At 42.0% G+C, this 15,673-nt stretch overlaps 1 protein-coding gene across 7 annotated transcripts in view; it reads left to right on the top strand.

Annotated features, from left to right (window-relative positions):
- The window catches only part of arhgef25a (Rho guanine nucleotide exchange factor (GEF) 25a), a 46,575-nt gene that overhangs the window by 8,514 nt on the left and 22,388 nt on the right, over positions 1 to 15,673 (top strand). Inside the window, exon 1 of one of the 7 annotated variants that reach the window (XM_085145752.1) lies at positions 1,471 to 3,992. The exons of 5 other annotated variants lie outside the window; for them this stretch is intronic. In XM_085145752.1, the coding sequence (XP_085001878.1) occupies positions 3,887 to 3,992 (106 nt within the window). In that variant the 5' untranslated portion in view covers positions 1,471 to 3,886. Of the gene's footprint in view, positions 1 to 1,470; positions 3,993 to 15,673 lie in introns of those variants that run through there. One more of the 7 variants, XM_085145753.1, reaches the window with a different exon arrangement.

Below are 15,673 nucleotides of genomic sequence, written 5' to 3'. Positions count from 1 at the left end.
CAATGCACTGGTTTGTAGGACTGTTTGTATGGCTAATGGGTGAGGCAGCAGGCTTCTCTGTTTACTCTGACAGAAACATCCTGACAGGAGTGTGCCACCACCCTGCCACTGGAGAGAAAGATGATGGAGACACAGTTCTGCCAGCTGCTGAAGTGGCTGACGGTGCACCTCAGCGATGCGTGCGCTTGTGTGTGCCTGCACGGTGGTTCAGTACCAGCTGATACTCAGCCTTCTCTTGTTTCCATTGATGCCCCGTAGAGGAACCTGAGTGGGTGCTGTGATGCTGCCTGTCTTTGTTGCAGTAATCAGGTGGTGATTTCCACACAGTTGGACTGCAGCCTGTGAAAGGATGTGCCCAGGAAAACTGAGATGGGCAGCTTCAGGCCTGAGAAAGGCTGTTTGTTGATCAAATAGTAATTGTGCCTCAAGATATGCGGCACGTCTTGAAACAAGTTTTATTTTCTTTCCTGAGTTGGATGCATTTGCTTTACTTACAGCCTCTGCTTTCACATGCATGGAGAATGAGCCACAATCCAGATGTTAATTGACTTTAATGTGCTTTGATGTAAAGTACACATCTAAATATTGCATGCTTTGCGTACAGCGCTTTGTTAAGAATTGCCCTGTGTAGCTTTCAGGTTGATCAGATTGACTTAGAAAGAAAGGGAAACAATTCTACAGTGTTCCTCTTTTGAATATGCACACTCACAGCTAATGCTACACACAAATGCCCAGATGTGCTCCGTGCTCGATGCGATTTAGTCACAGACACATTTACCCAAAGACACATTTGCTCGCAAAAAGATGTTGGTCAAAGATTGCAGCTGCTGCTGAAGATTTTTGGGTAAAAGCACCTCTGAGTTAAACTAAAAAGGTTTTGTAAATGCATGTGTCGGTGTATTCGTTTGATCTGTGTACTTTAATGAGCATATTTTATAGGGATGCAACGATACCAATTTTTTCAAACCGATACGATACCGATACTTGAATCTGAGTACTTGCCGATACAGAGTACAAAAAACAATACTTCTACCACACACACACACACACACACACACACACACACACACACACACACACACACACACACAAATACAATTAATTGGAAGACAGGTTTTATTATATTCCCTGCCGATAAAAAATAAAATCTTAATAAAAATGACCACAAAAAAATTTCAAGTGAAAAATAAGCACTTCTGTTAAATTATTGCAGAGTCTCCACATTGTAATTTAACAAAATATCACTGAACTATTGGCACTGTCTCGAGCTTTCAGAATAATAAATAAACACTTCTGTTTGGAATAAAATAAATACAAATTAGGTTTGCGAATAAAATAAATGTTTAAATTATTGCAGAGTGTCCATATTGTAAACAAACAAACAAAATAATTATTATTAAATAAATAATAAAATATAAAAAAATATAAAATAAATAATAAATAAAATAATAATTGGCCCCCTAGTGGCCAATCTTAAAAACTGCAACAGAAATGACAAGCCACTCTCTGATTAATGAAATAAGTTGGTATCGGTTCATGGTATCGGTTAACTTTTACCCGATACCCGATACCAGTATCGGGGACGAAACTGTAAAATGTGTGTGTACTCATATGTGTGTATACCCGATACCAGTATCGGGTACCAGTATCGGTATCGGTGCATCCCTAATATTTTATTATCCTAGTTGATCGCTTTGGTGATTATGTCTAAATATACTCATTTGCCACTTTATTAGGTCTAAGTTGTAGGTCTCGTACTATTGGACTCACTTTTTTTCTTCAAAATTGCCTTAATTCTTCATACCATAGATTCAAAAAGGTGCTGAAAACATGTTAGCATTCTTCTGATTTGTCAGTTGCACATAATGTAAAACACTGTATCCATCCAGAAACCAGTTTGAGATGATCTGAGCTTTGTGACACGCTATCCTGCTAGATGCAGCCATGGTCATGGTCATGATCATCAGCAATATTCATGTAGGCTGTGGCTTCTAAATAATGCTCAGTTGGTACTCAGGGGAACAAAGTATGACAAAAACCCCACCCCCACAGCATAACACCACTCGCAGCAGCCTGAACCATTGATACAAAGCAGTATCCAGAGCAATGCTTTCATGTTGTGCATGCCAGATTTTGTCTCCTACCATCTGAATGTTGCAGGAAAATTTGAGGCCAGATACCAGTTTTCCAATCTCCTGTTGTGCAATTTTGGCAAGCCAGTGTGAATTGTAGCCTCAGTTTTGTGCTCTTGGCTGTCAGGACTGGCCCTCTGTGTGGTCCTCTGCTGCTCTTCTGTATTTACTGTTGCCTTTCTATTAGCTTGAAGCAGTCTGGCCGTTCTCCTCTAACCTCTGGCTTCAAAACAGCATTATGACCCAGAGAGCTGCTGCTCACTGCGTATTCTTTCTTTTTTGGGCGATTCTCTTTAAACACTCGAGATGGTTTTAAACAAACATCCCAGCAGAAATACTCAGACCAGGCTGTCTAAGTATTTCTGATGCTAAGTTTGAACCTCGGGATGTTATCTTGATCACGTCTACATGCCTAAATACACTGAGCTGCTGCCATTTGATTGGCTGATTAGATATTTGAGGTGGGTGTGTATCACAAGATGAAGTTACACTATATGGTGATAACATGGTGTAACTATATTACAGTGCAAAGCCCAATTCTCTTACGGGGGCATGCGGTATAGTACAACTTTGTCACTGATACAAAACTGCTTTATTCCCTGAGCTCCTTTGGTTAGACTGTCCCACTGTGTACTTCAGAACAGGAAATTATCAGCCCAAATGATTGATGGTACACACACACCAAGAATGCCAACACTGTGAAATATGAGACCGCCTGTTCCCTCCGTGGAAACACACTTTGCGAGCTCTGTGATCATAAATGAGCGCAGAAGTCAATATTGGAGCTGTCCCAGCCAGAAAAGCCCACTCGAAGCCACAAGCCCACAAAGAAACATTCCTAAACTGTCAGAAAGAGTCAGATACAGGCCGGACAATGCACGACACCTTCAGCATAACATGGCCATTCTGCTGTAAATAGCACCGTGCACACTGCAGACCTGGGTGTTACTATTTCAACAGCCAGCTCTGAGCAGACACAAGAGAGCGTGTCATTTCATCTGATCTCGGAGTTGGCTATGTGAGAGCCCCTTTAAGCATTACTTATGCTAAAATGAGACTCAACCATGTAGAAAAGAGGATAACAGACAAGATGGGGGGCAGCAGACGAGAGAGGAAACAGAAAGAGCAGAGGAAAAAAACAGCTGAGAGGAGGGAAGAGAGAAAACTATGGGAGTGGGAAAGCTATCCTGGAATAGCCAGCAACTAGAGCTACAGACTCCACCCTTCTCACCCCTCCCCTTACTCTCTCTCGTTCCCTTTCCCTTGCAATCGCTCTCTCTCTCTCCCCCCTCTCTCTCTGAAGCAGTCTCCCAGTGTGTCATTTGACCAGGCAGTTCACAGAGGCGAGAGCTCAGCACCAAAAAGAAAGCAGTGGGAAAAAACAAGAGACAGAGACAGAAGGAGCACGTTCAGTGTAACGATAAGCTTGCTGGAATGTTTCTCTCACTGTTTATCATCAGCTGCAAAGCCCTGTGAGTGCGGATTTCTTCTTGGCTTATTGCTTTTGGGGACTCTTACACTTGGTTTCTTGGATATGGGTTTTAAGTCTGCGTGCAGTCAGCTGAAGAGGAGGATCAACTGACACCTTTTTGGGGGATTTACACTTTTTGAGGAGTAAACCTCTACTTGTGTGAGGGTGACGAAGACAGACGGAGAAACGAGGAGGAAAGGAGAGCCAGAAATAGGGAGAGAAAGATAGAGAGAGAGAGAAAGAGTGCCCGGGCCATGCCCACCTCAGCTCATGGTTCAACAGCATGAAAGGGGGCCACCATCACCATCGCCACCACAGAGGCTGTGGCTGCCAACACTTGTTCCGTAAAGTCCTGGCCAAGTGTGGCTGCTGCTATGCACGAGTCAGAGGTCAGTGTCACACACAAACGCACACACACACAGAACGCCTAAAGAAATTTGATCTTTAATATCCGATTATCTGATTTTCCCGGCTTTGAGGTTGGAATTGTGCTTTAAAAACGGCTTTTGTGATCCTGTTTGTTGTGTATGTGCACGTTTGCGTGTGTGTGAGTGTGTGTGTGTGTGTGCAGTTTCTCTTGATCATCCCCCTGCTCCTCATCTCCTGCTCCAATACATTATCTGAGTCCACCCATGACTCTCTTATCTCTTCTCTCTGTTCTGCGAGCATATGTGAACAGTTTAAATGTAAGCCTTAGCCCCCTGCCCTGATCCCTGCACCTCCAGCTAAAGCAACAGATGTACACACACACACGTGCATGCACGCACACACACACACTTCAGAGCAAGTGAAAAAGTTCTGCAGAGCACAGTGAGGAACCGGAAGGAGGACATGGATCATGCATTCTTCCAGTAAGGATAGAGAAGAGGGAAAGAGCCTGCATGTGATTTGGAAGGTGACTGTCCTCATCACGACGAGTTCACGTCACTCAGTTATGTGCGGCACGTGGATGAATGAATCACGCGGGGGGTCGGGGGTCGGGGTGGCTGTGCTACGCCGAAACATTCCTCCACCCAAAACAGTGGGGAGCGGAAGAAAACGACAACCAGCAGCACCCCCGTCATTGTCTTCCCCTCCGACACCGGCGTTTGCGGTAATGACGTGCAGCATAAATAGCAGCGGCCCATCAGAGCAGTGTTGAGTTAAAGCAGCAGGTGGCATGATGTGTAATAACAACAAAGTCAGATGAGCAGCACAGTCGTCCATAGGCAGCTGTGATGTTTGTAGTTTATACAAAACTCAGGACTCGGTGTAACCTTGAGCTTAGGAAAAAAAATCGACTTAATGTTCCCACCTCCTTTGGTCTTTCCTCTGTTCATTTTGCCATCTTGTACACATGCATGACCTCTGCCCCTGTGGCCCCAAGGCAAAGTTAAAACAACAGTGGTGTCTAATAGCAGTGTACGATTTTATGCTGCGGTGGCACGCTGTGCGTTTGTTCCCTTTTACAAGCGTACATCAAAGTTGTAAACAGTGGACGTACCCTTTGAAGTTCAGTACTTAGCAGGGGGGGCTTTTCATAAAGTAGATTTTCATATTGCTGGCAAGCATTGTTGAATGCATACCTTAGATTCCTTCAGTTTAATCTCTTATGTAATAGATATTCTCCTTTTCCATCGCCTGCAGCTCCCTTCTGCATCTCTACCATGTTATCATAGCAAATACACACACACTTAGATCAAAATATATAAACATGTGGAGGAATGAAACATTTCAGGCTATTAAAAGAACTCTCAATACTGTCCAACTGTCAGGATTTCCTTAAATATGTTTTGTGTATTGGCAGGGATGGCGGGGGAGGGGGGTGGGGGTACTTTGGTCCAGTATGAAAAGCTGAGATTTTAAATTTTTATTTTGCAAGCTGAACAAGAGAAATATGAGCACTCTATCCTGTGTGTAAAAGCCATGTGTGCTCCATAAAACCTCCTCATAGAAGAAAGCACAGCGGCTGGCTTTGGTGCTCACATACTGCACTGCTCTCTCCATTAATCTGCACAGCAGTTTCTCTGATTAAAACATGGGGGTCAGGGGTCAGTTGTAGACTTTTATATTATTAAAAAACTGTTTCTCTAAAAAAAAACCCCTGATATTATTCAATTCTTTCCTTTCTTTATAATTGTATCTCATACTTTTGTGAGATATCACATATCTGACTTCAAACTTCCAACTAATTTGCTGAGTCTTTCCCGTTGTTTTCACTGTGGCGTCTACAGGACAAATACTGACTAATGCAGACTTTTTTCCGTTCTTCTCCCAAGACCTTGTTGTTTCACGTGAGGCACGTAACTGTACCAATTACCATCTATTTGTCTAAAGCATACATATTTTCAAAAAAGGCCCAAAGTGGTGCCTGCACTGTCTTAGCTGAGATAATCAGCAGCTTACTATTAGCTCCCACATCCCTAACTCTGATATCAATAGCAACAAAAGAATTTCCTCTTTATTGTCATTTTTTAAAACCATGACAGGCCGTCTTTGCTCTATTGTCTTGGACTCAACTGTTTACGATGCATTTCCATCATTCATTGATTCCAAATAAAAAAAAAAAGCCTGATGACTGACTTAAGAGGAAACGATCATGTGCGGTGTGATTCATCCCCCTACTTAGGCGTAATGGCACTGACTTGCAGGGCGGGTGATCACATGCACTATGCTATTATGTCACACCATATGTGTTCCTAGTGGATGCTTATCGCTTAGACCAGCATACTCACACTTTTCAATGGGTAAGCTAAAATAAGTCCAGCTGCTCACAGACCGAATGAGTCACACGGGACAGTCTTTAATTCTGCTTCTGACCCGTTTGCTTATATGCAGAAAGAGACTGCAGCTGAATCAATGTGGCATCATGCTGGCTACCCTGCCGCACTTTTTTCACATCTTAATCAATATCCAGTGACACGAGTGTAGCAGAGTCCTTATTAAGTTAAGAATGTGTGAATGGGTGTTATTTGCACTGTGTGTGGATTTGTGTTTATCACAATACCGACGAGCGCTAGAAGGTAGGAAGAGTCGGAGGAAATGTCTGACAGAAGAGCTGGGATTATTGATCTCGGCACTACTCATCGAGATGGAGAGGGCAGGAAGATGGACAGGTGGGGAGATGGGTTTAATGAAAGAGAAAGGCATGTATCATTTTAGCTCTGATACCAGCGGCAGTCTGCACAGCGCATTAGCAGATTGGCTTCCAGAGGGCCATTAGTGGGGCCTGCTTCCCAGCAAAGACTGTTGACAAACCATTTGAAAACAGATGGTATGCTTTGTCTTATATTGTCCACGGTGAGCTGAATTCACAGCCCAGACGGCATAAAAGCAGGTAACCTAATGATTTATCAAATGATTTATCTGAACAGAGAGTTTGAGTTTGGGGAAATATTTTGTAATATGTAAAGGAGAGGTGGAGTGGACAAGTGGACAAGCGCTGACAGCGAACGCCTGTTCACGCCTTTTTGAGCAAACTTTCAAATCTTGCAATGAGAGGAAGGAATTCACATGCTGTAAAGACTACTGATGATGAAACCATCAATGTTCTCCTCACACACCCACACACACTGATAATGTTAGGAATTACACCCACTCAATTTGAGCTAACACGTCTTATCTTCTCTGTGGCACAGCCTCCCACACATCCAATGCTATTTGGGATGCACCCTCAAGTAAATCTAGCGCACATACGTGCAGGCTGTCAGACAGTACACAAAACAAAGATAAGGATGGAGGATGGATAAGATCACACTTAAAGGCAGATACTGTAATAGGCAGACCATATGGGAAAGAGCACTTTTTAAATTCAGTGGTTTCTTTTTCAACATATTCCTCACCTGCTTTGTTCCACAACTGAGGCAACAAGCAGCTTTACCTGTGTGTGAGAGGGTAAAGGTCACACAGCACCAGTCAGGGTAGGGCAACAACAACAGCAATAATAAAACGGTTTCCATGTATGGATCTGTCTGTGTCTCCATAAGTATGTTTGGCTTTCTGCTGCTGTCACTTAACTCTTTGTATTCCTCTTCTTTATTAATGATCCTTGCATATGCATCTATATGTGTTCCCTTTGCATCTGAGAGCGTGTCTATTTGTGAGTGTTGGGGGCTGGTGTTGACTCATGCGTGCAGTGTGTTAGGACAAGAATCCCCCACAGCAATGACACATACGCTCACACACATGGTTGAACGGCAAAGACAGGGCGAACGAAACCAAAGACAACCATTAAAAAAACAAAAAAACACCCCAAATCATACACTGATATATGCGTAAGTTTAAATTAGCATCAAAGGCCTTCGGGGCAAACTTGCATCATCTGTATCGCTGCCACAGTTCTGCATTCAGCCGTAGTAAACAGTTGCTGTGCGTTCAAGCCATCGAGAAAACAAGAAGCAAAAACTCACAATAATCTCACACGACAGGCAGCGATTAAAATTTAGCTGCTCCACAATGTTCGGCATCGACACGCAGCTCGTAAAATAGAATAAATCACCGAACATTTATTTTTGTCCCTTCACAGATTAGTCAGAGTGCATGATGTGCTGCAGACCTCGAGGTGGTTGGGTTCAGTGTTTTGCTCAAGGACACGCGCTTGCACATTTCATCAGTTTGGTCGCCGTCAGACAAGAAGTTGATCCCCGCAGCGAACCTGGGACCCCGCGATGTGCGAATACATTTTGATAACAAGCTGAGGGTGCTTTTGACGGAAAGCAGCACTGCTGGCAAATGTGGGGGCGGGGGGGTCCAGTGTGTCTTTTTATGTCTCAGCTAGAGAAACTTAGTTGTCATCAGCTTATAAGGCAGACTTCAGACATTATGGAAAAAGCAACAAAAATAGCTGAAATTGAAGGTATGCTAGAGCCGTGGCTCAGCTCTGTGTTCAGCACTGAGATATTTTTAAACTTTGCACCCCAGCCCACCCTCCACCTCGTCATCTCGTCTTGCCCTCCCACCAAACCCCCCAGCCTCCTTCCCAGCCGATCTCCACCATATTGTTTCTCTCTTGCAAAAGCGAAGTTCCCCAGCTGGATGAAGAAATCAGCCAGCCTGAATTTGGGCTGAATGTTGCGTGATCTGCAGGCTTGGAATACGAAGACCAAGTGGAGCTTTAAGATCACTCCTGGGGCATTCTCATTTTCTCTCTCCTCCTGCTTCTCCTCTCCTTCAACTCCTGCTCTTTATTAATTATTTTATTATCTATGCCCTTTCTCCTTTAAAACAATCACACATTTATATATGGATAATATATTTTTACCACGTCCCTTTCTTTCACAGTTCATTGTCATTTCCTTCTTGCTCTACTAAACTGCCTTGCCCTGACATATTTGCAAGGCTCCCACAGTCTTTCCTTCCCTTTTTTCTCTTCCTTAGGACTCTGTTTGTAAATGTGCAGAGGAGAAGAATGAGGGAACAAATTATGAAACACAGGAGTGCATTCCATACCTTGTTTAGAAAGAATTCTCCAACAGTGCAGAGGGGGAGAGGAGCGACTTCCCCCTGTGATTCTACCCCCACTTTCAGTCCATATGGCTCTTTTTATACCTGCCTCCTTTTGGGGGGGTGGGTTGCTTTTCTAATACTCAGCTCTTGCTTTCATGGAGGCCGCACTATAAAGACTTGAGTGGTGTGAAAAAAGTCTCAACTTTTGACTCTGTGCATCTTTTCATTTGGCGAGATTGGAACATGCTCGCTGTAAGTCTTAGCAACAGGTTGACTGCAATGATTGCTGCCGTGTCCCCTCTGGCTGTCAGAGTGGAGAGATTTTTTTTTTTAATGTTGGCTGCTCTGTTCTGCAGTTCTCTCCAGAGAATACTTCACAGAGGCCTCAGTGAGAAACTTTCCAAAACAGTGCACAAGGCAAAGCAAACAATGGGTAGTGACGATACGGAGAGCAATGTGGTTTTGTGCTGAAGAAGCTTGCTTGAGCTTTGACTGCAGGACACAGGAGCTGAGCATCTTTCTTACCTTGTGTTTAATCAAATTTACTGTTGGAGCTGTAGTTCCTCGCAGCCTGGGATCAGGCTTCACTTCTAACCTAAATTTGCCATCATGTTTGTCTCCACGCCTCACTGGAGGATAGTTCTGCGAGTTCATGGTTTATCAGTTGCACAAGAGTCTCTGGGGTATCTTAAAGGGACAGTTCACACTAAAATTTAATTTAAATGTTTTCTTTTGCCCGTTTTGGCGTCAGTTGAGCAAGTTATAGAAGTGTTGGTTGTAGCGATGTCTGTCATCTGTTCAGCATAATGGAAATTATGTTTTTATACGTTTAAAAAGCTGACCTGCTTAGTCAATAAAAAAATGCACAAACATTGTTTTGAGCACTCTAATGGCAGCTATTATCCATCTACTGAATCATACCTGGGCCATGTCACTCTGCACAAAGAAGCACATCTGCAAAGAGGATTGTGTTAGGGACAATGGGACAAGATATGATGATTGCTGTTGCGATGCTAGCTAGCTGCACACTTTGCAGTTTCTATATGAAAGCGCTCACAGCAGGGTCGGTGCATCTTTTGTGCTGAATTGCTGCTGATTTTTTCCCAAATAATTATTTGTCACTTTGATTTAGTTCCAATATAGCTGACAGCAGACAGTTATGTCAAAACAAGTTTCCATCAAAACAACCTGGATGCATGAATAATTCTACAGAATGTAGAAAATATAAGCAAAAATAATTTAGAGGTGAACTGTCCCTTTAAGCATTTGTAAATCCCAATGAATTCTGGGCAAAATAGAGTTCTTTTCAAACTAATAAACAAACTTGTATGTTTTTACTGGGAATCCACAGCTAAGAAAAGCAAAAGATACAAGCAAATACTTCCATAAAGTGTTTGCATTGTTAAATAAGCTTTTCCCGTGTTCCTGCCTTCTACACTGGACTGGAGAAGACAGCAAACCAAAAATTGACCTGTTTCCTTCTTATCAGCCAGCGACACACTGATTGTCAGTCAGGCACCACTGATTGTTACTATAGACACAGCTTTCTGTTCATAGCCTGCAGCCAATACGTAAGGATTAAAGCCACATCGGTGGACTCAAGAGAAAAACTATTTAAAAAAATGTAAAAACATCCTAATGTGTATTTAATAACCCCCCAAATCTTTAGAATAAGTTTTTATTTATGTGCAAAATTCACATTGTAGCAGCCAAACTAAGACTACTGTAGCTGTTGCTTTATAAATGCCAAATTTAGAAACATTTGAGTGTCTGAGTGTGACTTTAAAGATTTGCTTTTGCCGTAACAATCGAATTACACTCGCTAATAGTTTACATTATTATATATATTTGGCAGTACACTCAACACTTGCACATTCTCTATTGCTTTACTTAATGTTAATTATTCAGTTTCGTTAACCTATAGGAAAACTGTCCACCTGATGGATTTGGCACAGGTGGAACTGTGCCTCGGGTCGCCCTCAAACACTCAAATGGATTTTGCGTATTCATAAGATGCCCTCTTAACAGCCATATGGAGAGCTCTTGCTCAAAATGCAGGATCTGATGGAAAAGAGACAAAAGCTGACAGCTGCAGATGGTTTTCTTGAATTCAGAATAAGCTTTTCAAAAGCATCCTTTGTGCCTCTGGCATTGTCTTACTAATAAGCATAAGCCAGGGAAACATTTGCTGGGTTGTTACTGTATGAATATTGATGCAAATCTACAGTAACTATTGTGCTTTGTGTGTGTGTGTGCACGTGCAAGCGTGTGTGTGTGTCACAGACAGGTATATGTTCACGAGTGTATTGCTATGTAAAACAAGACTGAGTGCGAGCGCCCACATGTGTAGGTTGATTTCTTGCTGATGGCTAATCTTTTGTGCGGCTGTCCCTCACTCTCTCTCCTTGTGGGTTTAGTTGCTATGGCAATAAGAGTGGGGAGAGGTGGAGAGCTATGGAAAGGAATGAGAATATGTGTCTGGAAAGCACATCAAGTCTGACTGAGCATCACTATGCCAGCACATCTTTAGGTCTCCAGGTCGGAGCTGTGTGCCCCATTACGATGAAAGCTGAGATATTTGTTTTTGCACACAAACCGCACATGCTTGCTCCAAATACACAACATGTTCTGAACGCTTGGATGCTCAGGATATAATTTTATGAGAGAGCATATCTGAGACAGGAGAAGTTTTGTGTCAAATCAACAATTCACATTGTTGACTCAGTTTGTCATAAAGCCGTCATGGCTACTTGCAGTGCAGAGCACTGACCTTGTGCACAGCCAGTGACAAACAGCAAGAGCACAGTACCGGAGCTGTCAGGCAGACTGGGGCCAAAGGAAAGGCTCCACATACCCGCGACCCAGCGTGCATCGCAGCTCTGTCTCCAGCTCTCCTTGGAGGCCTCCTGACTGGCACTGCCATATGAAATCACAATCGCTTTTAATTTGCTCGTTGTTTTCGACCACCTCAGGATAAATGGCAGCCTTGTTTACCCTCAAACACAAGTGCCAGCCATTTGTTCTCTGACTGTTTTTTTAGAGCGAGTGTGTGTCTGTGAATGCGTGTGTGTGTGACTAGATAATCATAGTGATGACCGACAGTACCCAGGGTGTGTGCTGCCTATTGCTAAAAAGGGTAAAAAGAGTAGTGCTGATCATCACTGTGATTATCCGGGTGCACACACACACACACACACTGGCACAAGATATACACACAATTGCACACACACTAAATCAGAGTGCCATGCAGCGCCTGCAAGGTCATTTAAGTACTTTTCCAACCCTCATTTTCCCAAAATGCCTCAAAGCATTTTTCAGTGGACCTCATATAAAGACTGAACAATCTTATGGTTACTCTGGGAGCACGAGCGGTTGATATATATCCACCTACAGGGAAACATCCATTTCACAGTTTAGGTTTTTATTTTGTTCTTGTTTTGGGAAAAGAAAATTGTGACTGTGACGTTTTAAGCTGCTGCAGACTTCTACTAAACAGTTCCTGTTCATTTCTCCATTATTTTTGTAAGAACAAATTGGCAGATATTTTATAATATGAAATATAAGCAATAAATTGGCAGTTAAAATGTTGTCCAGCTTTAACAGCTACAGGGTTAAAGTAATGTAAAAATAAATGTAGCACTAAATATAATCAAATATAATTATTGATAGATTACATACAAATAATATCAAAAAAATAAAAGCATAATGAGTCATTTTGCTTTTGGTGTGCTAATGCTTCTTTACTAGAGCAAAACAGGCAGTTGCTGCGTTGATCTTCAGCCTCTGGGCCTCGTATTGCACATGTAACGTGCACAGTATCACTCATGATAAACAAAGGATGTCTGTTTAAATATTTTCTTCTTCTCTGTCAGATCTCAATCTCATATCTTCTTCTTCTGGAGAAAGCTCCCCCAAAACAAAGTACTGTAGTAATTAGAGAAAATTACTTTGACAGTTTATCTATTTAAGGGAAAAAAACATGTCCGAACACCCTCAACTAGAGTTGGCTACTGTTTGAGATGCAAAGTAAGGGGAAAATATTGAGAAGCTTATCACGTATCAAGCTGACAACTTTAACTGATCATAAGAGGAAAAAACAGGGAAAAGGTTACGGCTGTCAATAGGTGGGCATCATTCAGAAACAAAGCTATGGAGGTGGGGTGTTCATGTGTGTGAAAGTGGTCTACAAGAAATGAAAGTATTTATATGAATTTATAAAAATCAAATCAATTTGTTCTCTTTTTCTGCCTTCAAACTGAAGCTGTGCACTTTAAAAAGCAACATTTATAGCACATTTAGACTTTATTAGGAACCAGGGGGTGGAGACCAAAATTACTGCAACCATTTACAATAAACTTGTGATCTCCTTGACTTCTAAGACAGACATTGATCTTCAAGGGGACTTTGGTGCATCAAGATGGCGATAAAACTGCAATAACATGGAGTCAGTCTGCTGTCAGTCTGCTATCAGTTGACAATTGAATTCACCTCGGCAATTACAGCTGATGTGTTTGTGATAGGAGGGTAATTAAATGTAGTAAATCAGCGAAAATTGCAAATCTGTTTGATCTGTTGCAAACCTGCACAGAGATTCAAATTAACTACTTACATTCAGAGTACAGCCAAAATCTTAAATCTCTCGAACAGAAATTGACAAATTCCTCCAAAACTAGTGACATAATTATTGTTGGAAGGCGATTTAACTGTAAAATGGCATAGGTGCTCTGCAACATTGCTTTTAAATAAGAATATGATCAGAATAAAACCAGTTGGCAACCAGAGGAGTCGAGTCCCCTGTTACAAAGAGATGCACAAACAACAAGATGTTGCCAAATTGTCTGCATTTATTAAACTGGAAGGAAATTATTTGCAAACCTTCACCAATCTGAGAGTGATTGCAGTCAGTTTGAGTCGGACCACCACTGTTTGGAGACAGTTTGTGTTGTGGCCATTTTTGTTGAATGTCTATAAAATGCAATTTGTATTCATTTTTGTTTTTTCTTTAAAGTTGTAAGAATATGCTGACCTAGTTTTGTTATGTAAATTTGTAATTCATTTTATTAGAAAGTGATTGGTTTATTGGCTTATGGACCCTCCCATTAATCAGGGGATTAAGAGCACCCTGGAGGGGTGTGGTAAAGATGTTTTTTTGTTTGCCAAATGTCTGATGGGAAGACGGGAGGGTTAGAAAATGATTTTTTGACCACTTTTGAAGTTGTTAAAGCAAATTAAGTTAACTTTTGTTTAATTTTAAGTTTTAAAAAGTTATTTTGTTGATTTTTGTTTATAATTTTCCACGAAATAAACGGCATATGATTTTTAAACAATGGAGTCAGAAGTGCGTTCTAAAACAAACCTCCCGTTGCCACCCACGGCCTTTTCTTGGACTTTTTTGGTGTTTGGAACATAAAAGGCTGTGACAGTTTGCTTCCCACCAGGTGACCTGTTGCCATGACTACTTGCATTTTGTTGCCGAATATAAAAGAATTGAATGTACTCACTGCCTAAACACCAATATTTCTTAGCTACATTGCCATCTTACCATAACTCTAGCGTGACTGAGGTTTGGGCTTGTACTGTTCAAATCTTTGTTTTCGCTTTCATACAACTGGAATCTTTTTAAACTTTAATGAGTGAGAAAGCTTGAGTTACATAGTAACTGGGATCTGGAGTTTAGCAGTTGCTGCATAAGCAGGGTGTAATGACTGTCTGAGTAAGTACAGCTGAAAGTTTGTCCATTGGTAACAGTTCAGTGAAAGCGGGGCAGTAAATGACTTGATTCTGGCTCTTGATTAAATTATTGGATCATGATTTGTGAATATAGGACTTTCCATCTCTGAATACCTGTTGATCCTGTGGTGCTTAGTTAATAAATCTGTGTGCGTGTGAAATGGACCACACTGCAACCTTAATCCTCTGTATTTGATTCTGTGTATTTGTGGAGGTTTGGTTCCCCGGAGCATAAATGAATAAAGGCAGTGCCAAGAATCTGGCAAGTCTCTCTCTAAGCGGTTCAAGAGGAATGTCTGGAGTTTTCAAGGCCACTAACCGCAAACATGGTTCCAGTCTCTCACTGTACACTGCTGGGAGCTTGCAGACAGTCTCTGTGGTGAGACTGCCGTCACAGCCTCTTTTTTTAAATTGCAAATTAAGATTCAAGTTAAAAGAAAATGCTCAGGTGAGATATCCGCAACCTTCGCCACTTTGACTGCACTGCTATACTCCCGCTGACCTGATTTTCACAGTCAGTGGCAGCAGTAGTGGTTTAGATCTGACTATCAATTAGAGCTGTTTCATAATCTCTCATCAGGAGAAGTGTCTGATTTACTCTTTCACATTGTTCCACAGACAAAAGGATTAATGCCAGCGTGTTTTTTTCGCTCTTGTTTTCCTGGTGACTGGCAGCACTTTGATGCATTAAACTGATAAAGAATATGCCACAGAGTCTGGCTGTGGGCGATGATGGCAGGAGACTGACTCTGATGGCTTGTTTGTGTGTCACTTGATGTGTCTAGCACATATTTCCTTCTGTGCTCTGGGAATAACAGCGGTGTGTGTGTGTGTGTGTGTGTGTGTGTGCGTGCGTGCGTATAAACTAGGTCAGTAGGAGGACAGGAAACCACTGTTCACTTGTCTGACTGCAGTG

Source organism: Neolamprologus multifasciatus, chromosome 20 (assembly GCF_963576455.1).
Source record: "Neolamprologus multifasciatus chromosome 20, fNeoMul1.2, whole genome shotgun sequence".
Lineage (NCBI taxonomy): Eukaryota > Metazoa > Chordata > Actinopteri > Cichliformes > Cichlidae > Neolamprologus > Neolamprologus multifasciatus.
The sequence above is the reverse complement of the archived record's forward strand: the minus strand, read 5'-3'. Positions and strand labels throughout refer to the sequence as shown.